This window comes from Gasterosteus aculeatus, chromosome Y, assembly GCF_964276395.1.
Source record: "Gasterosteus aculeatus chromosome Y, fGasAcu3.hap1.1, whole genome shotgun sequence".
Classification (NCBI taxonomy): Eukaryota; Metazoa; Chordata; class Actinopteri; order Perciformes; family Gasterosteidae; genus Gasterosteus; species Gasterosteus aculeatus.
The window spans coordinates 17,787,207-17,812,892 of record NC_135709.1 but is presented as its reverse complement, the minus strand read 5'-3'; the positions used below and the strand labels follow the sequence as shown (position 1 = coordinate 17,812,892).

Here is a 25,686-nt window from a genome sequence, read left to right as displayed (position 1 = left end):
AGAGCCTTCATGTGGCCACTCTCTGGACTCGCTGGTCAGACAGTCTGGCCGGCCGGTCTTTACAGACTAGCCTGCTGAGCTCTGGATGGCCTTCAGATCGGCCTGATTGGCTCGTGCAGCAGTCGCGCTTCTCTTCACAGCCATGATCTGCATCCTCATTGGTGCTGCAGTGTCTCTAGTCTGTGGTTGGCTCCGCTTCAAACAGGGATGTCAGGGGGACCGAGCTGAGAACGTGACCAGAGCTCAGTGTAACTCTGGCAGAGTGCCCACGCTACAGCAGCCAGACACACACACGCACGCACACACGCACGCACGCACACACACACACACACACACACACACACACACACACACACACACACACACACACACACACACACACACACACACACACACACTCACACTCATGCTCACTCATGCAGCGGAAGTGTAACACCCTGTCTGTTACACACACACACAGCGCTGATTCTCTCGGTCTCACATTTGAATTCACGCGTGCAAGCTAAATTCCTTTGATGTTTTCCGCATAGAAATCCTACGTCTGTGAACTCAAACAAGATTAAACATTCCTGACATTTTGTACAGCTGAGTCTCTGCAAAGGACCTTGTCCTTCCTCTTACCCTGTGGCGAGGAGAGCAACACAGTCAGAGGGGCTGTGTCAGGCTGAGTTCTTTGATAGGAACTGTGGAGGTTGGGGGAGACGGCCTCTTTGGGGGGGAGGGAGTTCCCTTGGCACGTTTACGGTGATATCTATTGCAAGCTGTGGGTCCATTTTGAAGACAGATCTGTGTATCTGCATTTAATGGAGCGTTATTCCTTGTGGGGCGGACTCGGTTGTATTTTTGATCCTTTTTAAATGGCGTATCCGACAGTGGAACGCGAGCGTATGTCTTTGGAAGGGTCAACCACCAGGTGGCAGATGTTGGCTCTGCATGGCCATGAGATGGAAGAGTCTTAGCATGCAAAATTTGATCTCAGCTGCTCACATACACATCCGTGCACGGTAACACAAAATGTATTTGATGAAAATGTAATAAACTGACTGAGTATAATTTGCGGGGCACAATACATACATATGTACACAATCAATTCACTTGGACGGCGCAACAGTACGTCAGTACACCAATACATTGTCAGGTTTGATAATGTCCTGTCACTGGAAACCTGGAGACCTGGAGACAACAGGACTGGTTTAAGTCTGCAAAACACCAAGGAGGACTTACATCAGATGTGTCAAGATCACTAAATGTGGGTTGATTGCTTTGATTGCTTTTCAGGTCTGCACTAATAAAGATTGTCACCATCCAATTAATTAAAAATAAGTTGCATTTGAGACCGATTGTTTTCCTCCCTAATTAACAATTCAAAACAATGCATCTAATAATCCTCTTTTATTATCCAAGATAAAATGCAAATGGCCTTTTCACGCCTGGAAATGGATCCCTGGACAGAATTGACGAATAAAGGAGCAAGAAAAGGAGTTGGATGGCACATCAAAAAGCAAACAGTGAACCTATAAACTGTAAAAATAGAACAGTCTCAACATTATCGTAATCAAAATCTCTTCTGCTCCCTCGGCTCTCACTGTTCCATGTGCTTGACTCCTCTCGTCAAAGCTGCAGCTTCAGAAGATGCACCATAACAACATATTTGTGTATCTCAATCAGAAGGCCGCCTATATACAGTTCCTCAAGCACCGGATCCTTCTTTCATTTTGTTAAAAAAGTATCTTTGAAGGGCATCCAAATGCTCCTCTTACCATGCGACAAAGAACAATCACCAGGAAAAAGCAGAGTTGAATATTATGTTTGAGTATCTTCATAAAAAAAATGACATTTATGGACCGCCAAAGACATTACATAAGAAATCCATCAATACATCCAATTTAACTATTAGTGTCTGTACAACATGTGGTTCATCTGACATCAGATCAGTTATCTACAAGTTTTCGTGTAGCCCTTGTGAATGAACAATAGAAAGAAGGATACTGTATTAGAACAGCCACAAAGAGGAAATCTCTCACCCGTCGCTCCTCTCTGTATGAGGAGAGTCGCCTCGGCTCCCACGGGACACTCTTTAAGCATCTCCACCACTCGTCTGTGTCCGGCTGCAGCCATTGGCTGCTGGTTCACCTCCAGGATCAGGTCTCCCTCCACGAGCCCCGACGCCCCCTGCGAGCCCGGGTCGAGCACCTGCACCACAGACACGCTGTCCGCCGTCACAAAAAGCTTCTTATGTCTAACGAAACTGTCTATGAACGAACAAACAGACCTCTATTGTTGGTCTCTAAACTCATATCTGTCTAGAAATGCCAAGCTGCTAGATTATCTCAGCTTCTTCTAAAGTATTTTTCAGTAACAGCCAATGACCCGTCTCAAGATAATAACATGAAGATCATTTGTCAAAAATGCAGAAAGCAAATGAAAGAATAAGAAGACTTGAATGTGGAACATAAAACACATGACTTGATGTTACAGATGTTTTACTGGAGAAATACAACAAGGATAAGAAATAACATCTGCCACATCATCACCGCCAATCTTCTCTAATGTATCTCATTCTTAAATGCATTATTTAATCTCGTCTTTCAAACATTCACCATCATGCTAGTAGGTGGAATATCTTCACGTACTAAGCTCTCTTTCTACGTAGTGACGTTGACTGAATTAAACCTTGAACCGCAGTTGTAACTTCAATGTGTAACTCACCGTGATCACATAATTTAGCAGACGTCTAAGATTTTGCTCTTGAAAGAACACATCTCCTCTCTGAATCACAGACAAATCAAACCTTCCGTGTTCTAAAGTGAACGAGGAGACGTACTGACGATTGTGATGGGTCACCTGTTTTACTCGTTGACCGGTGGGACTGTCGGCAATGGTGAACCCGAATCCCTCCGCCCCCTTCACCATGGTAACTGTGAGAAACTCCGCCCCCTGTGCTGCGTGCCCGGCGCCCCCCGTGGTCCCGGAGGAGGCCATGGACACGTTGTCGTCGTGCGGCGTGAGTCCGGATACGGAACCAGGTGTGGTGGGCGGCAGAGATGAGCCATCCAAATGTGTGTCCCCGGGGTGGGGGGCTCCGGCCTGGGCCAGAGCCTGAGGGGGAAGCTGGGAGCTCAACGACAGATACTCCAGGTACGGGTCGTAGCTGGCGCGGCCGTTTACCACTAGGGGACGATGCTCCATGCCGATGGGTGTCAAGGAAGCGCTCGCTGTGCCACTCGGATCCTCAGGGTCAAAGGGCAGGGGATAGCCTCGACAGAGCACGAGGGTCACACTCTGGCCGATTGGCACGGACTGGAAAAGCTTGACCACATCGGCGTGCGTGGTGCCAAGCACACAGATGTCATTGATGTAGACAATGACATCACCTGTGGGAGACGATAGGAAAGAAACGGCTTCAGACGCACTCACACTGCGGCGTGTTACATCCCACACGGACCACGGGATTCGATCTCAATGGTTCGTGTGTGAACATAGTATGCTGCAAAAAACACTACTTGTCACCGTCTTTTGCGAAAACTCTCACGTCTCAGCGGTATCAGGACATGCTGTCGCAACATGGTAAAAGCACTCTGTCCCTCTTAAGTGTCTTTTAGGAACATATGTAACAGAGTTAGAAATACACTGTCATTTTCAAAGTATTGTATTTTATTTTTTGGTTATTATTCAACAATCTTGTTGAACGTGTGTGTGTGAATTTTATTTTGATGAGTCAAATTTGCGGAAATTGCGATTCATCTCTACTGCGCCTCCTAGGCTTCCGTAGTCCCGTTTTTCCTTCACAGTAATGTTACACTGTTGAAGGTAAGTTGAGAAAAAAAAACGACGTCGCACTATTTCGCTATGTTCTTAATTATTACTGTTAACATCAGCTACCATTAGCGTGGGTAACATGACCACGGTTCTCAGCTGTGGTGCGTCATTATTCGATGGAGTGGTGATAAAAGTATACGTTTGGTCATTGTTTAATTTCGCGCCGTTTGTACTCGCTACATCCGGTCGTCCTGACGTATACGTTCCCCTCCATAGACCCTGTGTGTAGGGAGCTGATGTGCAGAGACCAGAAGGCAATGTCTGTGTTTTATTGTCTTCTGCAGGTATGTGTTTTCTTTTGTTTTAATGCTGGAATTTTTGCAGTTGTCACTGTTATTTATTTTGTTCACTTCACTTTTTGTCACAATTTCGATCTTTGACAAGCTATAATTTAGATTTTGAGTCCCGTTTTTCCTGCACAGTAGTGTTACACTGTTGAAGACCCTGTGTGTAGGGAGCTGATGTGCAGAGACCAGAAGGCAATGTCTGTGTTTTATTGTCTTCTGCAGGAGCAAATAAATGCTGAAAAGATCAGTACCTGAGTCGACTACTTCCATGCCCTAAACACATCTGTTACATTGGTGCCGTGACCCGGATCTTCAGATCAGCTTGATGCTCGTCGCCGCGGATGCTGTGCTGACGTCCTGATCCGCCTTTGTACTCTTCATGGTCGTATCAGGTTTTTAAAAGATTGTGAACTAGGGCAGAGTGTAAAAAAAAAAAAAAAGAAAAAAAAAAAGTCCACTTTTGACAATCAAGAATTTTGAATTCTTGTTTTCTTTTGTTTTTGCTGGGTTTTGGTTCTAAATACACAACGCAAGTACATTTATTGGTTGTAAACAGCCGTTAAAGTAAACATGGATGAGTTTGCTAGCCCGAGTCTGCCAAAGGGCAGGGGCACTTGGCTCAGTTATGTTGCTGACAGTAGGGATGTGGGACACTCTAAGGTAACACCGGATAACCGTGATACAGGGCTAGGTCAGAGCCCAGATTGTACTCCCGTTGGTGGGTTAATGAGGGGTCCTCTCACGTCTACTCCTAGCAGTGATGCTGATGTCATACACCATCTCACAGCCATGGTAGGGCAGTTAGGTGCCCAAATTGGTGAGTCCATTGTCGAAAAGTTAATGTCAGCTGGTGTTGTAAACATGACCAGTGAGCACCAGACCACTACTGATCAGACCACACACACTAATGTTGATCAACATGACCGTCCTCCACAGGTGACAGTCCATGTGAATTCTGATAAAGGATTGCAGACATTCAGAGGTGACAGTACCGACAAATACCCAGTCCAGGATTGGATTGACATGACTAAAACACATCTCAGAAAATGACAGATTCCTGTTTGTGACCAAGCAGAGGAAGTAATGAGTCATTTAATGGGCAAAGCCAGAGATGTGGTGAAGATTTCCTTGCGTAGTGATCTTGCGCTCGATGTCGAACCTGAACGGATATATAATGTTCTCCTCCACTACTTCAGTGTTGCTCCCTCATGTCTTCCCCTCGCAGACTTCTATGCTACTTTGCCCAAGCACAGAGAAAACCCAGTTGACTACTGGATAAGACTGAACAAAGCAGCCGACCTTGCACTTGAGGGTTTGTGCAGACAAGGGAAGCGGACGGAGAACATGAATGATGAAGTGGCTCTCATGTTTGTCAAGCACTGCCCTGACCCAGAACTGTCCTGCACTCTAAAGTTTAAACCACTTCACGAATGGACCGCACGGGATGTTCAGTCGAGGATTGATGATTATCAGCGTGAGTTGAGGGCTCGGGGCGGCGCCACTGATACCGTACCACTGAAAAACTACATCACTGCAGTCGCTTCTGAGCAACCTAGTCAGCCGTTGAGTGATAGGGCGATGTCTGCGCAGTACCTTTCTGCGAGCCCTTCATCTCCCCCTCTCCAGATTCAGCACCAGCAAGTGTGTCATCCTAATCCAGTTCAAGGCGAACCCTGTCATGAAAGAAATCTCCCGCAGTCAGAGGAGAGGCTTCTCTTCTCTTCTATGGTCGACATGTTTCAGGAGATGATGGAGAAAATGCAGCCACGGAACACTTTGCGTCCAACTCTAGGTGGGCGGTTCCAGCATGTGTCCCATGAAAAGCGTTCAAGGGAGGCAGTTTGTAAGGTCTGTAATGATTCAAGCCACACCACCATTTCACATTGTATGTCTGACCGACTTTGTTTTGCCTGCCACGCCCCCGGCCACACCAAACTAAACTGCACTGCCAAAACCTCAACTCAATTCCAGATGGAGGGAAACTAGTCGACTTGTATTCGGAGGGAGGCAATACAAGTTGCACAACAAACTCCCAAATAGATGACATGTTTGATGCTGAGACGGTGTACACCTCTGTGAGAGACTCGTGTGATGAATCTGAGGTTGTTGTTTTCCAGAATATTCACAGAGTTGGCAGTAGTGACAGTCTTTTCTACACACCTGCGGTACTGGGTGGAACGGTTGCAATAGGTGGCATGTTGGACAGCGGCTCCATGGCGTGTAGCATTAGTGAAACAGCTGAGATGAAACTGAGAGATGCTGGAGTGATAACCGACCAGAAACAGATAGATGTCAATGTAGTCCTTGTGGGATGTGGGGGACTTCGTGTGAGGCCCAAATGTGCTTTTGGCGTGGAGATGGAAGTGTATGGTTGCAAGATGTTTGTTCCAACACTCGTTGTCCCGGGACAGCATGATGAGTTGATCATAGGGACAAATGTTATAAAATACATCCTGCATCAATCTAAATCCTGCGAATCCTATTGGAGGACAGTGTCTGGCCCCTGCCCAGACAGAGACCCAGACGCTGAACATTTCCTGTCTATACTCTCAGGTTTGAGTCCATGGAGAGGTAGTGATGTTCCGGACAATGTCGGTACAGTCAGGTGTAACTCAGCGACCTGTCTCGAGCCTGGAAGTGAATATCTCATCTGGGGAAAACTACCCAAGAACACTCCTATTTCACCAGGTAGCACCGTCATGACAGAGCCCACTTCATCCCGCTCGGCTCCCAGAGGGGTTCTGGTCGCAAAGATTGTAACCACACTTTGGGGAGACGGGCAGGTTCCGCTGAAGCTCATAAATACATCTGACAGACCTGTGCTCTTGAGGCGAAATGCAAAACTAGCTGATGTTTTTACATGTGCAGCGCTCGAGGACATGGATGTTGTTGAACCGATAGAGGTGGCCGGATGCGATCAATCAGCCATGCCTCCTATTACTGATGCAGGCTCCGCCAAGGAAAAGCTTTGCTCAATTGGGCTCAGTACTGTTGACGTTGAGTCGTGTGAAGTGTCTGTAAACTGTAAGACGAAGATGGCTGACCTTGTGATGCAGTATGAGGACATCTTTTCGCGCCATCATCTCGATTGTGGAGAGGCAAAGGACTTTGTACATCGCATACACCTGTCAGATAACAGACCATTCAGACTCCCATACAGGAGAGTGCCCCCTGGCCAGTACCAAAAGTTGCGCCAGGTACTAAGCGAGATGGAGGAAAAGGAGATCATCAGAAAGTCAACTAGCGAATATGCCTCACCATTGGTGCTTGTGTGGAAGAAGAACGGGGATCTACGCATCTGTACAGATTTTCGCTGGTTGAATAAAAGGACACTGAAGGATGCTCATCCTCTTCCGCACCAGGCAGATTGTTTAGCAGCGCTGGGGGGGAACTGCCTCTTCAGCACAATGGATCTGACTTCCGGCTTTTACAACATGCCACTCCACGAGGACGACAGGAAGTACTCTGCCTTTACCACCCCCATGGGTCTGTATGAGTACAACCGTCTGCCGCAGGGCCTTTGCAACAGTCCCGGGAGCTTTATGCGCATGATGACGAGCATTTTCGGTGACCAAAACTATTTGAGTCTCTTATGCTACTTGGATGACTTGCTAGTGTTTGCACCTGATGAGGAGACTGCCTTGCTGCGCCTAGGGATGGTGTTTAAGAGGCTGCGTAGACACAACTTTAAGATATCTCCTAAAAAGTGCTTTTTCCTCAGGAGGTCTGTAAGGTTTCTTGGCCACATTGTTGATGCGAATGGTGTTTCAACAGACCCCAGCAAGGTTGAAAGCATCACTAACATGGTGAGCACTGACCTCATGGAGCCTGATGGTGTGACTCCGTCCCCAAAGCGCATAGGGTCTTTCTTAGGGATGGTAAATTACTAGCAACACTTCATGCCCGGTTACTCTGCTATGGCCAAGCCGCTGTTCGACCTGTTGAAAGGTGCAAAGAGGAGAGGTAAACAACCCAAAAACAAACTGTCGAGCAGGAAGTTGTGTGTGGCTGATTGGACACCTGAGCAGGGACAGGCTTTTGAAAGTCTGAAAGCTTCACTGGTCCACAGTGTTGTCTTAGCTCACCCCGATTTCAACCGTCCCTTCATGCTGTCAACCGATGCGTCCTTGGATGGCATAGGTGCGGTTTTGTCCCAAATCCAGGAGGGCGAAACACGGGCCAGACCTATTGCTTTTGCCGGCAAGTCGTTATCCCGGTCCCAAAAGAACTACCCAGCTCATCGGTTGGAGTTTCTAGCCTTGAAGTGGTCAATCTGCGAAAAGTTCAGTCACTGGCTGAAAGGTCACAAATTCACTGTCTGGACGGATAACAACCCGTTGACGCACATTCTGGCAAAGCCGAAGCTAGATTGTTGTGAGCAACGCTGGGTTGCCAAGTTGGCAAGTTACGACTTTGATATCAAGTACGTTCCGGGGCCACAGAACATAGTAGCTGATGCCCTGAGTCGTGTGCCGTTCGTCAAGGCGAGTGTTGGTCACAGGCTGCTCGCTGAACCCTATGCGAGTCTCCTCGCAGAAGTCAAAGACATGTCAAGTTTCTCTGTCCAAAATGCTTTTCGGTCATCCAGTCATGACAGGGAGCCCTCCCCTTTGAGTAACAATGCCCAGTCTGCATGCAGTCCACTGCGCATGCACATTCAGTCTGTTGCAAAGGAGGACGTGTCTGCTGTATTACAGTCACGCGTTGGATGGGAGGATGGTCCGAGGTTCCGTGCCCTTGAGGTGTTGCAGCACTTACCTCAGTTGTTTCCTCCTGGACAAGACGCCTTACCTGCTTACACTGTGAAGGACCTCTGTGATATGCAGTCCGAAGACAGGACCCTCTCTCGTGTTCTGTCTTACGTTGAGAGACATCGGAGGCCTTCTAGAAGGGAAAGATTCAATGAGTCTGTTCTGGTCACACGGTACCTGAAGCACTGGGATAGGCTGACCGTGAAGGATGGCGTGCTGTACAGGACTTCAAGAGATCAGAAGACCAAAGCAAAGCGCTTTCAATACATTGTCCCTGACTCACTGAAGACTGAGGTTCTGCAAGGGATTCACGATAGGGCTGGACATCAAGCTCAGTCCAGGAGTCTGAGCTTGGCGAGACAGAGGTTTTTCTGGCCAAACCTTGACAGAGATGTAAGAGACTATGTTCGTCATTGTCAGCGATGCATCGTAAGCAAGACAGTCGAGCCTGAAGGACGGGCCCCGCTGGAGAGTATAATGACAACCCGGCCGCTGGAGTTGGTCTGCATTGACTTTTGGTCGGCTGAAGACTCCAGGAACAGGTCTGTTGACGTTCTGGTGATAACTGATCATTTCACGAGAATGGCTCAGGCATTTTCATGTAAAGACCAGACAGCTAAACAGGTGGCTAGGGTTCTATGGGACCGGTATTTCTGTGTCTTTGGATTCCCAGAAAGAATCCATAGTGATCAGGGTGCTAATTTTGAGAGTCTGCTGATTGGTGAGCTTCTCAGGATCTCAGGTGTCAAGAAATCACACACAATCCCCTATCACCCAATGGGGAATGGGAGTGTGGAACGTTTCAACCGAACCCTGGGTGGTATGATTCGAGCACTGCCCCCGGAAGAGAAGGCTGACTGGCCTCGGCGCTTACAGACCTTAACGTTCATGTACAACTGTACGGAACATGAGACGACAGGTTACTCCCCATTCTACCTCATGTTTGGTCGGATCCCCCGCCTACCTGTGGATGTCCTCTTTCGTGCTGTTCTTCATGACTCTGCAGTGGTGAGCTATGAGAAGTATGTGGCCAGTCTCGCCAACGATCTGAAGGAAGCAATGGTCATTGCTCAGGTTCATGCTACAAAGGAGCAGAATCGACATGCCCAGCTGTACAACAGGAGAGTAAAGGGATCCAATTTAAACATCGGTGACAGGGTGCTCCTGGCCAACAGGAAGGAGAGGGGTAAAAAGAAGCTTGCTGACAGGTGGGACTCGACAGTCTACACTGTGGTAGATGTGAATACAGAGACACACACATACAGGATCCGCGACACAATCACTGGACGGGAGAAGGTGGTCCACAGGAACTTGCTGATGCTGGTTAATTTTCTTCCTGTGGGGGATACATGTGACATATCAGATCTGGCCTCATCCTTGCTCGGTACGGGGTCCTCCGTTTCAGGACATGATGGTGGCGAGGCAGAAGAGACCTCGTCTGGGAGAGGGAGGGAGTCTCTCAGTGTGGCTAGTGAAAGCTTTGACACTGAAGGTGACAGTGAGTCCCCTGTGACTGTGACGGACGGACAGGGTCCCTTGACCGATGCGGTGCCCGTGGATTCGGAGAGCAGAACCATTGAATGGATTACTCAGTTGTCTGGGCCAAGCCTGGCTGAGGCGTGCATTGTTGATATGAGTGTTGCTTCTGATCCCCAGAACGCAACTATCTCACTTGAGGGCAGCACCACTGATCAATCTGTGACTTGTTATTCTTGCCCTTCGACTGCTGCGGACGTCTCGACAGATCTGAGGCAGTCAGACTTTGCACTCGATACCATGACACAGACAGATACCACGTCTGATTCTTTGCATACTGTGGTCCAGGTCTCACCCGCACACCCTGGTCGTTTTAATGCGCAGGTCAGGTCAAGATTTGGTCGCTTAATCAATCCTGTGAATAGGCTTATACAGACTATGTCCAGGCAGGATGTTGTCCAGGAATAGCTTGAGGTTGTTACCTTTTAATACTATGAGTGGGTGGCTTATGCCTTTTTATGGCTGAAAAACGTGTGTTGGTATAATGTTTCACTGTCCTTATTGTTTTTTTTGTCATGAGCCTGTACTGCATTGCACTTTGTGTTTGGGTCTTGTGGGGTGTACAAGGCACCCTGTTGCCAGTTGTTGGGTTGAGAGGCCTGCGCTGCTCTCGTACCACTTTATCCTTATGGAATACATTTTTTTTGTTGGTTTTCTGGATGTTGGCCCTTTGTGAGTTGTCAATTTGTAATGTTTTCTATGGCGTGCAATCGGCGATGAGCGCTCATCTATGATAAAATTCAGTGGGGGTGAATGTAACGGAGTTAGAAATACACTGTCATTTTCAAAGTATTGTATTTTATTTTTGGGTTATTATTCAACAATCTTGTTGAACGTGTGTGTGTGAATTTTATTTTGATGAGTCAAATTTGCGGAAATTGCGATTCATCTCTACTGCGCCTCCTAGGCTTCCGTAGTCCCGTTTTTCCTCACAGTAGTGTTACACTGTTGAAGGTAAGTTGAGAAAAAAAAACGACGTCGCACTATTTCGCTATGTTCTTAATTATAACTGTTAACATCAGCTACCATTAGCGTGGGTAACATGACCACGGTTCTCAGCTGTGGTGCGTCATTATTCGACGGAGTGGTGATAAAAGTATACGTTTGGTCATTGTTTAATTTCGCGCCGTTTGTACTCGCTACATCCGGTCGTCCTGACGTATACGTTCCCCTCCATAGACCCTGTGTGTAGGGAGCTGATGTGCAGAGACCAGAAGGCAATGTCTGTGTTTTATTGTCTTCTGCAGGTATGTGTTTTCTTTTGTTTTAATGCTGGAATTTTTGCAGTTGTCACTGTTATTTATTTTGTTCACTTGGGGTTGTTCTCTTCTTTTTGTCACAATTTCGATCTTTCCCAAGCTATAATTTAGATTTTGCAAGAGTCCCGTTTTTCCTTCACAGTAGTGTTACACTGTTGAAGACCCTGTGTGTAGGGAGCTGATGTGCAGAGACCAGAAGGCAATGTCTGTGTTTTATTGTCTTCTGCAGGAGCAAATAAATGCTGAAAAGATCAGTACCTGAGTCGACTACTTCCATGCCCTAAACACATCTGTTACACATACACTTGCAGCATGAGCGAGACGGAGTCGGTGTCCCAGTCTCTGCAAACATGGTCTGGTGCACGTTATAGTCTTCAATATTTAAACAAATGATTTACAACTAGCAACAGTTTCAAGTACGGGGTCGTGCATGATGCGTTATTATGAGGTAGTTCCCTGTCCAGGTGGTGACCAAAACGCAAATGTTTAGCATTGTTAGCATGAATCTGTGCAAGAAGAGTTGTCTTTGTCAGGTCACTCTCTACCTGGCTGGCAGTGTCTATTCTACCTAGTGCATCTACCGAATACATTTTATATTATTTTTTATGTTGTTATTGGGTTGATTGATGCCATTTTATTTGTTAAAGTATGCACACTCCCTTGAGCACGTGCAAACACATATACACACACACATCATACATTATACATGCACAATCATACACAATCCCTAAGAGCAATGCTGCACAGCTCAAATAGGCCAGTTAATCTCAGCCAGCGAGCGCCTGTGTGCCTGTGTGACTGTGTGCATGCGTAAATGTGAATGTGTTGGCACAAGCGCGTGTGTGAGCTGCTCTAGCAATGTCACAGAACAGAGAGAAACAAGTTGAAGAGAGAAAGGGGGGAGAGAGAGAGAGAGAGAAAAAAGGGGCTGACGGACAAGAATAGATGGATGAGAGAGAGGGAAATAAACTCCAAGTGGAAAGAGAAAGGGGGTGAAAATATACTGAGGCTGAAAGCAGAGCGCAAAAGCACACACAGAAAGAAGGAGGGTTCCTCCTCTGAAATGGAGACGCGTGAAGCCTCATCCAGTAGTTCCTTCTCTGAGCATGTGACTACAACAAGCCTCGGAGCCGTCACAGCTTGCGTGTGACAGATGCTGGATAATACTGCGACCACTGCTGTTAATGCAGCGACATTGCACCTGCAGTGCCGGTATTTAAGCCAAAATTCACCTCCCGATGAAGTAGGTGTTGTATCCGCCAGTGTCAGTTGTAGCCAATCAAATCAGTTCACTTTCATTCCCATTAAAAGCAGAACATTATAGTGCACTTACAGAGGACAGCGAGTGCATTGAAAGGATACTGGAGTCCTTGTCTGGGACACAGTGCTGCAGGAACAAATATAGGGCACCCCAAATCTGCCAGCCAAGGGCGAATGACGTCCCTTTGCAAGATAAATTGCTGTATTTGGGCAGACAGAAACATCGACCACTGAGTTTTTAGTCAACATTTCTCTGCTCTCACTGATTCTCAGAGCAATTCCGTTCACGCCAATGATTTCATCATTTAACAACTAAGATGAATTTGATCGACTGTGTTTGTGGTGTCTTCACAGAGGATTGAAAAGGAACCATCCAGGACCTTTGAACTGGAAACTGCCTTGATAGATTAAACCTGTTTGGGCATTATTGTTGCAGCGCTGCGGTTTATTCAGCTCAAGTAACAAATGTCCGGTTTCCAAAGATGTGTCACGTACTTGTGTGTGTACATGAGCGTAGTATCAGACCCGATACAAGTATTGCTGTGTTTCTAGAGCCGATATCAGCTTATTCATTAACGAGTCGTTTGTCTCACTTATTACTTAAACATAGCTTTCATAACTATTTAAATGTTACTTCAAATGCATAGATATACATATTCAGTTGTTTTTATAACTAAGTCATTTCATCAATACCCCATCCAGCTATTTAGGTCGTTATTGGACAGAGGGCTTCTCATGCAAGGTGCCCCCGTCTCACCGTCATTATTCACACACTGCAGGCACAGCCTTCAGCAGCAACTGGGGTTTGGTGTCTTGCCAAAGGAAACATCGATATGGACCGAAGGAGACGGGGACGTGGCACCGATCTTCCGATTGGTGGCCCAAACTCCAGCTTCTTACGAAGGAAGGAAAGGTGTGTTTTTTTTCCTTCTACGAAGCAAAGTCGTGTTTTCTTTTACATTTCCATCAATTTGGGTTCACCCCTTGGTAGGGGAAGGTTTAAGGGCACCGGTGTGCTTACACACACTTTCTTTGAAGATTTTGAAAGTCTACTAGTGCTTATGATAAAAAATCTGGGTTGGAAGAGGCCCAATTCCTCAGCAGCACCACATTCACTGGTTACAGACTAGCGCGCCCGGCTTACCTCTGAGGTAAGAGAAATGTTGACAGACATTATCCAGCAGGCTGGTAATCTGCTGCCAGTCAAAGGTCTTCACACCTGATCTGCTTTGGCAGGAAATCAAGGTCCATTATATCGAGTTATCAGAATAATGAAGCTGTGCTCGGCGTTCTACAAGCACAGCACTGCTGCATCAGCGGGGGGCCGCAGTGACAGCCTGTTTTTTTTGCGTAAACCTTTGTGTTGCTACACATAATTCACCTGTGTCCATCTTTCCGTCCTGAGCAGCGGGCCCGTCGGGTATCACGCTCTTCACTTGCAGGAACTCATCGGGTTCGTCGCCCCCGATGATCGTGAATCCAAATCCCATGTTGCTCTTCTGCAGGGCCGTCGATAGGAAGTTCCCCTTCAGCTGGGTTGGGTCCCTCGTAAACAACGACTTCTCTGCAAGGGACAGACGGTTTCGAATTAGCATATTTGACATATTCTTGATCCACAAGCCATTCTCCATTTGTTTGTTTCACATTATCTTTGCTTGAAATTAAATATTTCTTATGATGTTTCTAGTGCTGAATTCTTTCTGAACACAAAAGCAGCAATAAAGACACATTTGTCTTAATTCCTGATTAGATGACTCATCGAGGAAGTGCAGTCTTCACTCAGATGAAGCCGTACAATATGTGCCGGTCTAGTACGTCCTCACACTCACACAAGCATGTTCTCGGTCCCCCGCACTGCCAGCGACCTCCATACGGCCCTGTACATTGTGACATTGTGCATCTGCCCCTTCAAATACTCATGAAACTGCCCGTTCTATAAGAGATGTATTAGGAAAATGATGTGGGGGGGGGGGGAAGTACAATATTCAATTAAAAGAAATTTCTACAACAGGGCGGCGTTAGAGTAAATAAAATATAATAGCATGCAAGTTTTTAGGCGGGTTTGATGGTCAGAAGATGAAAGCGGTTTGCCTGCGTGTCTTTCCTGCAGTCTTTGCGGTTTAATTTATTTAGCAACTCGGTAAGTACGACAACAGAGAGTTGAGCAGTGCACATCCTGTAGCATTGCATGTGTACCTCTGTATATAGTGGGTAGTGGGAGAGCAGAGAGTCCCTGGCTCTGCATCTGCCTCTGCTGCTCCAGGCGTCTCTTGGCTTCCAGGACTGGGTTCTCAAACTGAGTTCTTCGATTGATATGACTGAAAGTAAAACGCATCATTACTAAGTATTGCAAAAAGGAGGATTCAAAGCGCCAAGCCAGAAGTAAACAATACATCATTCTACTCGAGAGATAGTTTCATCTATATGTACGTAGAAAAATAAAGAGTAAGAAAAAGAGCTATTTGAGAACAATGGTGCCTTTCAGTGGAACAAATGATAGACGCATTAGAATTAAATCGTTTTGGACTCGCGCTACATTGGATGCACTTCAAAATGAAACAGCGCCTAGACACCAATAAAGTATGTTCGTGATACAAACTATGTAATGATTTCGAACCAGCGATTTCTTGATGGTAAATACTTCATTCCGCTGTAAAAATTAAATGAGCAGTGAGACATACAAAATAAATGAGGTTTAAGTAATTTACGACTCATAACCGGGCGTTTTTTAAAACACAGCAGCGCGTTTCCTGTTGTACTCCAGCGAAGGCGAGTTAACCCAAGTCTACAGGGAGACTTACTCGACGTAGTAGCTGCCGTAGATGGGGTCATCTATCTTCTCCCAGCCGTAGGGCAGCTCTGTCGAGTCACGAGAAAACAGACCAGGGAAATTAAGTCACTTTATGCTGAGAGAAGGAGAAGGAATTTTGACTCAATTGAACCAGCGAGGGGACACAACACGAAGCTCAAGGCTCCCAAAGTGCTCCTTCAAAAGACAGAACAAACTTATTTAATCTGCAGCGGCGTTCTTCGTGGAGGCTCGGACCACAACACAGGCATCAATACAAAGCAGGGCAGGAGGAAAGGAACATTTAAATGCTACTAACCCATTGCATTAGCATTTCATCCCACTTTATTTTATTACTTGTGCACTGTTGTCTTGTCTGTCTACTGTCGTGCACTAACCGCCAAGACAAATTCCTTGTATGTTTGACATATTTTGGCTAATAAATGTTTCCTGATTCCTGATTCCTGATTCCTGAAATGGTTCACACGTCTTTCTGCCTTGTCAGTCGGTCGTGTGCATAAATCCTTTTAAATGCCTTTTTAAACCCAATCCCTGCTTGTCCCTTCTTTTTCTTGTTTGGATCTGCGTCCCCTCCTCGCTTCATCCATCCCTTAGCTGATTTAGCTCTGGTCTCCATGGTTAAAGATGTGGGGCGATGATAGAATTCCTGCGCTCTACTCACTTCATACATTATAAATCGCACTTCAACAGGCTCCCGCTCTGCCCTTGTGTATACAAAATGTATTTTATTGTATCGCTCGATACATACAGCACTTGAAATGAGCCCTCATCAGCAAGCGCTCTTGAAAGGTCGATGTCACTCCCTAAAATGATTGTTTTAAAGAGACCTATTCATGAAATGTCCATAGATGGGCCTTCCTTACAGGCAAATACAGCAAACCTGATGAGAGCGGAAAAATACTAGTGTCAAACAAATACAGTGAGAACAGGGGAATTAGATGGTCCTGATATTATTACTAAAACACAAATACACACAAACAGAAAGACACGGAAGAGCTGAATCACAGAAGGTCGTAGAAAAAATAAAGTTGAGGTGAGGATAATAACCGGATAAGTGAAAGTATTTGTTGCGCACTGAGTTTGTAGAGGGGATTCATTCATAATTCTCTTTTGTGAGGTAGTTCCTAAATTAAATCTAAATGATTATGGAATAAAATATATTTTTTGGTTCTAATCATTAGACAAAATAGCATTTATCAAAGTAAATATTTACTTACTTACAATGCAGGTTAATGCAGCTACAATGTTATACTTGTAAATGACAGACAAACCATTACCAGCATGTTTATTTTTCCCATAGAACGAAATTGAAAATCTGTGACAAACTCACGTATTAAACTAGCAAAAGTACAGAAACCTTGTAGACCAGACCTGTTCAAGTCTCCTGGGATTCACGAGAGACACACAGATACACAAATCCTGAGCGCTATTATTTTTAATATAATTTAGTTTGCGTGACACTGATACCATGCAATTACAAACAGATTTGTGATCTAGATATCAATAATCCATGTGCGAACGCGTGTGTCCTGGCTGCTGAACATGCCGACTGTGCGGCACAAGGTGAATAGCAATCGCCTTCTACAATTATCTTTGGTCTGCTTTGCTGTTTGCTCAACCACCTGCCCTGCGCAGCCGTTACCTCGGAGGACCCTTCTCATCCTCGAGGCATTAAAGTCTAATGGATTCACACTTCAAACCACCTTAAATTCCCTCCCACTGCCCGTGAGCCAGCTTAAATGACGGCGTAACTCAACCCACTACTCGCTTACCCTCCTCCCAAAGTGAAAGGGAGACAGTTTCCATGGAAACCACTAGTGGAAGTCTTTTTGGTTTCTTGTCTTAGCTAAGGGCTCTGTCTCGTCTCTGTTTCCTGCTGCTGATGTACAGACAGAGAGAGAGAGACACACACACAGAGACAGTTTGTGTGTGTCTTTTTATGCGTGTCAATATTTGCAGTATGTGTGTGTGTATGTGTGTAATAGATGGCTGGGCTGCCATGTTTGTTTGTCTGATTGTGCGTAACCGTCATCATCATCTTTGATACTAAAGCAAACACCTTGTAATGCGCCTGTAATAATAATATGCGCACTCATAGCAGCGTGCGCGCATGTTCATGCGTATCTGTATTGGTGGCATCCTTGACACAAAGTCTAATTGTGATTCCTCTGCATTAGATGACTCATCGTTCCTCTCACATTGTCTCCCTGACTGAACAGATACAAGGAACTCTTCTGAATCACAGAATGCAAACCAACTCAACGCAAAAAGGAAACAAATGAGTATTTAATTTGATCATTAAAGTAATTTGGTCCGTAATGAATTGGTTTAAATGTTTTGACATAATGTTGGACCAATATTACAAACCATGTATGCATGTTTAGCAGATGTCACGTTTATCATGTTTGCCTCTTAATTCATCACGCCAATATGCTGATGTTGGCTAATGAATACAAACACAAAGTTCAGCCGAGGCTGATGATGATGTCATTGAGACTAATTAAGAGTTTGACCTGATGATGGTACCGGATGAAAAGACATCGTTGACAAACTAATTGTTGACTAATCGCTGCAGCTCTACCTCACTACATGACTACAACTCTGCGTTTTGGGGTTTTCACTGGCATAACAACACTACGTCACCTTTAAATCTAGGAACTACAAATCATATAAGCATGTATGACAAATGAAAAATAGCTATCAAGACAGCAACGAAGAGAAAGAGGGACCATGAACATGAGTACAGGGCGTTAAAGATTCAGACCTAGAAACAGTGATGTAACTCAGAGGTAATATTTTAGTATGAGATCCATCACCGTCTGATCAAAAGGCTTCGACTCTCCTCGTATTTTCACCATCTCAATATAGTATAATTTCCTAATTCTCTATCTCTATTTCATATGTATATTTTGTCCGTTTGTCTGTTAATGAAACGGTCTTGACGTGTGAATTCCTGCCTCTAAATGAGAATGGCCGGTATATATTTTCATCAAAAGCACCGAGATGGCTTTGAAACCGGCATTGGGTGCTCATTTCAAAAGGCAGAATTGAAACCAACACCCGCTGTGATGTGAAGCTCGTCCCGCTGTGTTCCTGCCTCTTCTGAGTGAGAGGGGAGATCTAAGAGCTGATCTAAGGTTGCAAAATACGAACTGGCTACTTTTTACTGTGCAGAGACTAAACTTACAGAAAGAAGCAGAAAGTTGTCATCCAAACATCACCTGATGGGTGACACAATCTTTGCTCGGCCAGGACGAAGGTGACGCACGTCAGTCATGTGTGTGAAAAGGGTTTGTGAACTGAAGACAGCAGTAGTGACTACGTGTGTGTGTGTGTGTGTGTGTGTGTGTGTGTGTGTGTGTGTGTGTGTGTGTGTGTGTGTGTGAGAACCAGTTTGTACAGAGCTGAGCTGTTTCATTAGAATTCCAGTCACAGTTCGGCCTTTTACTGGGCAAAGGGAGAGAGGGAGAGGCCGAGGATGAAGGGGAGAAAACAAAGAGAGAGAGAGCGGGACAATCGAAGAGGGGAAAATGGAAAAGGGGGAGAGAGGAAGACAAGAGTGGAAGGATGCAGGTAGAACACTGAAGAGGCCGACAAGAGAGGAAAGGTAGAGAAGGAATTGATCGATCTTGCTCCGTTGAATCACATCACAACCTTATTTGCTGAGCGAAGGCCGTCACACCAGCAGATGTAAGTTCACCTCGTTGTTCCATATCTGATCCCACCGAACCGCAGGACCTCGGGTTCTATTACGTTTGACATCAGTGCTGAATATTCCTTGTATGAACCACTGTTCTGAATCGTAGCCTCTGAAACACACCTGTGTTTCCCGTGATTTAAAAAACAACAACATAAAAAGACAGTCAACACTAAACTGTTTGTTCTTGTCAACAATTCCAACGAGAAGGACTAAATAATTCATTAATCCTACATCCAGGTAGCACATTAAGCTTATTCCCCGGTGCCAAAAGATACCCTTATTGTCCAAAAACTATATTAAAACACACACAAATGAGTCACTCAGTCCCACGCTGCAAGCCATGGTGAATCTAAATAATCTGAGGCACCATAAGACTATGAACAGCTTGGAGAAGAATGTGACACACAAAATAACATGTCTTTGTTTTTATGATTCATCTAAGATCTGTGGGAGAAAAATCGCTCTCTGGTTCATCAGTTCACCGCTCATAGGAAGACGAGTGGGGAGAACAGGAGGAGTCACACTTCCCTTCAGCTAATGGACCACAGAAGAGCACCAAATGTGTATTAATCCACAACACAAATGTTGGATTGTCTGCTATGTTCCTGTTGTTGTCTGCTGTGCACGTGTCAGACCTACCTAGTCCCGTTTCATGTAGTTTTGCCTGTTGGGATTTTCAGTTGCTCATTTGTGGATATTTGTTTATTAAAATCATCTTGTGTCATTCTTTGGCTCCCCTTGTCTAGTGTGCTTTTCTCCAACCGTGACAAACAGAACCACTATCCTAACAATCCTATGAACCGCTTTTAAAATGTCCTATGATTATTAGCACATTTACTGTAAGTATGCCTCTAATGCAAATGTACATGGTCGGATTAACCAGGTGTACCATTATATCACCATCACGTTCCTATCGTGAAACACAGAAAAGAATAGCGGTTGAAATGATTGCATTGTTGTCTACACATCAAGCAAGGTGCTGCAATGCGCATGTTCCCTTCACAACACCTAATTAAAAAGTTAAGATTTAGTCAAGTTTCTCGATTTCTAACCCTCCTTTGTGTGTGAGTGCACGTCCCAAAACCTGTGCAGAATGGCGGGATGAGCTGCAAACCAACAAACACATCAAACAACTGAGCATTGTGAGCTGTTTTTTTCTTGAGGAGGGAAAACAGGGTGGAACAGTGAGTCAGACACAGACAACAAGGGCCCACAGAGAACACCAACCGCACACGTCGGATCACACAAACAAAACAACGGAGCAAACGAGTCGTCTAGACTCACCGTCTTCTCTGCATTCTTCTGGTGGCTTTGCTTTCTTGGCCAGCCGAGGATCCAACCAGGATGTAGTTTTGGTGTTGTGACTGGGAGGGAGAGACGACGAGAGCAAACAGACAGTCAGAGAGAGACCGACAACCCGGGACGAGAGGAACAACGCGGCATCACTGATGACCTGTAGGTGGGTGCATGAGACAAACAGCGGGATTTAAAAATGAATCTACTAATCAGACCTCAGACACTAATTTGTAAGGGTGAGAGGAGAAGGCTATTATTCAATGTTGTGTTGTTATTCAACTATTTAACACAAAAGTCAGTGCTAGAAAAGTTTACCCACCAGGCAATTCATGCACCGAGTAGATGCACTTTGTGATGGAGATGCAACAATACTGAACCTGAAATCAGATGCTGGTGACTCATAATGATAGTTGTGGTGGTGACGGGCTGTGGGTGTCTGATACCATATTTAAAATTCTATTATGTCAAAATGTATTTAAGTAGAATATTGTCCCATTACTCTATGAAGTAGACCTCGCCCTTCTCGGTGTACGCCATCTCCCAGTTGTCCGGCAGAGGACCAAGCTCTTCCTCATCCATGTCTGGAACTTTGACGGGGGATTTAGAGGGAGATTTTGGGGCCTCCTCCTCCTCCTCCTCTTCTTCTTCTTCTTCTTCTTCGTTGGGCGGCTCGACGGAAGTCGGGGCCTGGCTGGACGTTTCTACAGCAACTTCCCCGGAGGCATCTGTGCTCTTGTCCTCGTGTTCACTGGACTCTGTGGAGCAAATCACGCAAATCACACACACACACACACACACACACACACACACACACACACACACACACACACACACACACACACACACACACACACACACACACAGTTATGCTAACATGCTCTGTGCACACATGTAGTGCACACGCGCCATCCGTGATGAGTCAGAGCCAAGCCATTGCAGAGCTAAGAACCCCCAGGAGAGACAGAGAGAGATGTGAGGACAATGAGCATGAGGAGAAAACAACTTGATGTCAGAAATGGAGAAAAGGGGACAGAGAAAACTTCAGGTGTCAGAAATACAAGGAAGGGTTTTGAGACTGATGAGAAAATCTGCTTTCATCTTAAGGCCGGCGCATGCTTCTGACGACGCACACGTTTCAATTCATAGTTCTAAAAGTCGTGCGTGTGTTGCAGAGCAATTCACCTCCAAAACAACAGGCGGAGTGATGTGTTTTGTTGAAGACGACCTAGAGAGTCACGTCTTTGTTTGTGGAAGTCGTTGGTTTGTTTATTTATCGACGTTATTGCCCCGTGCATCGCCACTGCTGCTTTTCATCGCGGACACATTTGTCCCGTATTTTCCTCCACAACTTTGTTCCTCTCGACCGGCAAACCGGCGTCTGCGGCGATCTCCCTCCGTGAATCCAACCCGCTTCCACAACCCGCCAATGACGGCTTGTATAAGCGGTCATATTTACGCATTTCTTCCGACAAAAGTTCTTAAATCTGCTCCGTTCTCTCGTAAACATTCTTCGTGTTAATAATGGCGGTATCGGGCTATGAAAGCGGAAATGTGAGACTCTGTAAAGGACGCAGTTAGCGGACCAATCGCAGCCTGGTGCGCTGCGGGAAATGTCTCGACACACGCAAAGACGCAAGGAGGTGTGAAAAGCAAGGCAAGGGACACGCAAGGGGGTCTTGCGTCACTCTGAAAACGCAGAAGCATAAACTAGGCTTTAGTCAGCGGATATGCAGCATATCATGGTACCAAACTACGCAATCCAGGAACATAAACAAAAAAATTACACAAAACAAGCATATACGTTAGATTATTGATATATATGCCTGTGACCTCAAAGTTATTTCAATAAAAATAAGATCAAGGTAAGTCAATGTTCTTTCTGAGCTTTTCACAAGATCGGTTCTATAGTTTATTATAGACATGACCATTTAATATGCAAGAATTCCCACCGTAGACGCTACAGACTTCCGACTTTCCCGATAAAAATTTGTCCTTAATTTAGTTAATGATCGTGCAGGGTGAAGCCATGTGTAGGATTCCACCTGCTCTCGTTTAAAGGTAAAGTGAGGAACTCTTTTGTTCTAAACTGTTTGAAAAAAAGTATTTTTTGTCGTGAACATAAATCACATTCTATATCTTGTTGAATGTTGAATTTATGTTAAATTTGAGATTTGTAGTTTTATTGTGATGACAGAAAATTATATGTAAAAAAAGAATATATATAATGAGGTAAGTTGGTGTCAATAGGAAGCACATGACATTAAGAGAAGATTGTGAAAAGATCTAACGCGCTACAGCAAAACAAACCCCAAAGAGGGGTGGGGAATGAGACGGAAGAGAGGACAGAGGGGACAGGGCCGAGAGGACAGGACTGCAGAGTTGAAGAAAAACAAGAGAGGTCAGAAGAGAAAAGAAGATGGAGGACAGAAAGGGAGAGCGCAGAGTGGGGTATTAATAGAAACAAGGACAAAGGCCAATGGCGAAAGAGCAAAGACAGCAGGAGGAATGTAGGAATGTGAGAGACGCTGAAGCCTAAATGAGAATCTGGACAGTGATAATAGTTGAGACATGAAGGTGTCTTTGTGCATTCTGTTAAGGTTATTGAGTACCTGCGCAGTTTACACACCTGCTTACAGAGTCTGTTACTGTCTATAATGACGGCTCAGTGTACAGTTTGCTGTCATATTTGTATTCGTCTGCATGGACTGTATAATGGAGGACTTGACGAGAGGAAAGAATCAACGCAAAGGGACGATAAAAGGGAAAGGTAACAATTGTTATGACGAGTGACTTGTTTCTATGGTCTCACTTAATCACACCAGTTATTATTATTTATTGCTGTCTCAATAAATAACCACGGGGGGAGACCAGGCCTTTCACTTCTCGCCACCTAAATATAACATTTAAAAACGCCATGGTGACGGCACTCAGGGAACGAACTGTGTTTTAATCTCATTTTGGTCCCAAGAGGGAACAAATGTGTGTTTTTTTTTGTCCTCATCCGCACGCAGTACCTGGCGTGATGGCCACCCCGTTGCCGTTGAGAACCGGGCTCTCCTCCTCCTCCTCCTCGGGCGGCTCCAGGCTGGCACGCTGCTCCATGTTGCTGACCGACTGGTTCCTCTTCCTCTTGCCCTGGGCACTGGGCCGGGCTCCGGGCAGCAGGGCCTCACTCACATTCAGAGGAGGCGCTGCGGGGGACGGCTCCGCTGGAGGTTTGGGTGTGCCATAGAAGTTGTCTGAGGAGGCACACGCCGGCATTTGTGTTAACCGCCACATGCAAATCTTATGAGGGATCTCAGACGATGACACGTGGCAGAATACGACTTTTGCCTTTTAAAATGTGAGCCTTGGCTGTCTCGACAGAGGGCAGCAGAGGTAATGTAACCCGCTCATCATTTGTAATAAATCCAGTACATTTTCTGCATTTCGACGGTTGCTTGTGTTCCAGAAAAAAACTAGTGTCATCATTGGCGGATGGTGGAGCTCTTCAGACAAAATAATGATAGCTGTGCACTAAAAATGTCTTTATTTTTTGTGTATGATGTGTGATTAAAGTGTTGCAACTCTCTCGAAATGACACAACATGGCAGAGAATATAATATTGTTTTACTTACAAAAATGATGTTCTGAGCGTTGATTGAATAAATAGCTTAACTTGCTACGCAGTTGGAAACAGGACAGATTTGTAATGAAGTGGTAACTGCACAAGGACCTGATCTGTTTAAACACAACCAGAGGGGAGCTCTGGTTGGAGGCGCAAGCACGAGAAGAAAAGCAAAAATACCATTTGCCTTCTTTAATTCCACAACTGTAGATATTTTCTTTCAAACCACAAAAAATAGATAAAATGTATTTATTTAATTGCTGTGAACAAATATTGAGTGAGAGGAAGATACATCTTTTATAATCGCTCAGAGGGGAACATGGTGGTGTTTCACGGAGGTGAAACACAGCGAGAGCACGAGGGGGTAATGGGAGGAGAACAAAAGCCGAGCAAAGAAAGCAGAGGGGGGGAAGCAATATAGGTCAAAAGGACAATCAGCAGAAAAGAGTCAACAAACATTATGCTTTCATCCCAGCAGGAAAGGGACAGATATTAGGGCAGGCTCTTGCACAGCTACCTCTTCAATAAATAAGTGTACTTACCCTGCTGGGCACCAAACAGAGGAATTGATATTTAACTAAAAACAAATGTGCAACCATGGGTACATGTAAAAAAAAGGCAGCAAGCCACCTGCAAACGGCTTCAGAAAGAGATGCCCCACAGGCCGTAGAGCAGACTGAGTTGCATTTACACCACAGCTCCTCCCTTTGCCCCACACCGGTTTTAAAAATACAATTTCCCTCTGATTCTGAAGACATATGGTTTCTCCTGAAGGCATCTTGACTCTATGCACAGTTCAACATCCACCTTCAGCTGTGACTCACATAATCACATATGCTTTTATATGCACCAATCCTTGCGCACACACACAATTTTAATATGCATTAAATAATTAGTTGCTGCATATCAAACGCAGCCAGCCAGAAAGAGACAGCTTCTTCTGGTGGGCAGTAGTAAACTAAAGGAAAACATTCACTCACATACAGTCAACACACAACACAACAACTTTTGAAAAAAAAAGAAAAAACATGCATGCATTCACAGGCATCATTTACGTGTGTGTGTTCAGCAGCACATGCTCAGAAAAAAATGGCTTCCAGGCAAATGAACCAGCAAATTCCCCATCTGCCGACGTATCTCTGACAGAGAAGCAAAGCAGACGCACAGACCCGCCGTGACCAGATGACACCGCGTGTGACACACCTGATCCATAGAGGGAACTGCTGTACATCTGACGCACAAGAGGGCAGCAGCAATTCAAAAAGAGTAATACAGCTCAAGCGAAACATGCTACATGCGCCCTTTTCTGCTCCCTGAGCACCTGCACTTGTCCCACGGATGCAGACGGTTTTCTGCACAACG

At 45.4% G+C, this 25,686-nt stretch overlaps 1 protein-coding gene and 1 long non-coding RNA gene across 12 annotated transcripts in view; one reads left to right on the top strand and one right to left on the bottom strand.

The window, feature by feature from the left end:
• The window catches only part of LOC120812458 (membrane-associated guanylate kinase, WW and PDZ domain-containing protein 2-like), an 81,339-nt gene that overhangs the window by 11,729 nt on the left and 43,924 nt on the right, over positions 1 to 25,686 (bottom strand). For all 11 annotated transcript variants that reach the window (XM_078097658.1, XM_078097651.1, XM_078097659.1 and 8 more), the window contains 8 exons: positions 23,732 to 23,956; positions 21,217 to 21,472; positions 20,706 to 20,785; positions 15,714 to 15,771; positions 15,109 to 15,230; positions 14,294 to 14,476; positions 2,845 to 3,374; positions 2,025 to 2,193 (listed from right to left, as the gene is read on the bottom strand). In XM_078097658.1, the coding sequence (XP_077953784.1) occupies positions 2,025 to 2,193; positions 2,845 to 3,374; positions 14,294 to 14,476; positions 15,109 to 15,230; positions 15,714 to 15,771; positions 20,706 to 20,785; positions 21,217 to 21,472; positions 23,732 to 23,956 (1,623 nt within the window). The remainder of the gene's footprint in view (positions 1 to 2,024; positions 2,194 to 2,844; positions 3,375 to 14,293; positions 14,477 to 15,108; positions 15,231 to 15,713; positions 15,772 to 20,705; positions 20,786 to 21,216; positions 21,473 to 23,731; positions 23,957 to 25,686) is intronic.
• LOC144391100 (uncharacterized) lies at positions 20,664 to 24,393 on the top strand. The gene is made up of 2 exons (XR_013454976.1): positions 20,664 to 20,880; positions 23,729 to 24,393. It is a non-coding gene; the product is annotated as an uncharacterized LOC144391100 (long non-coding RNA).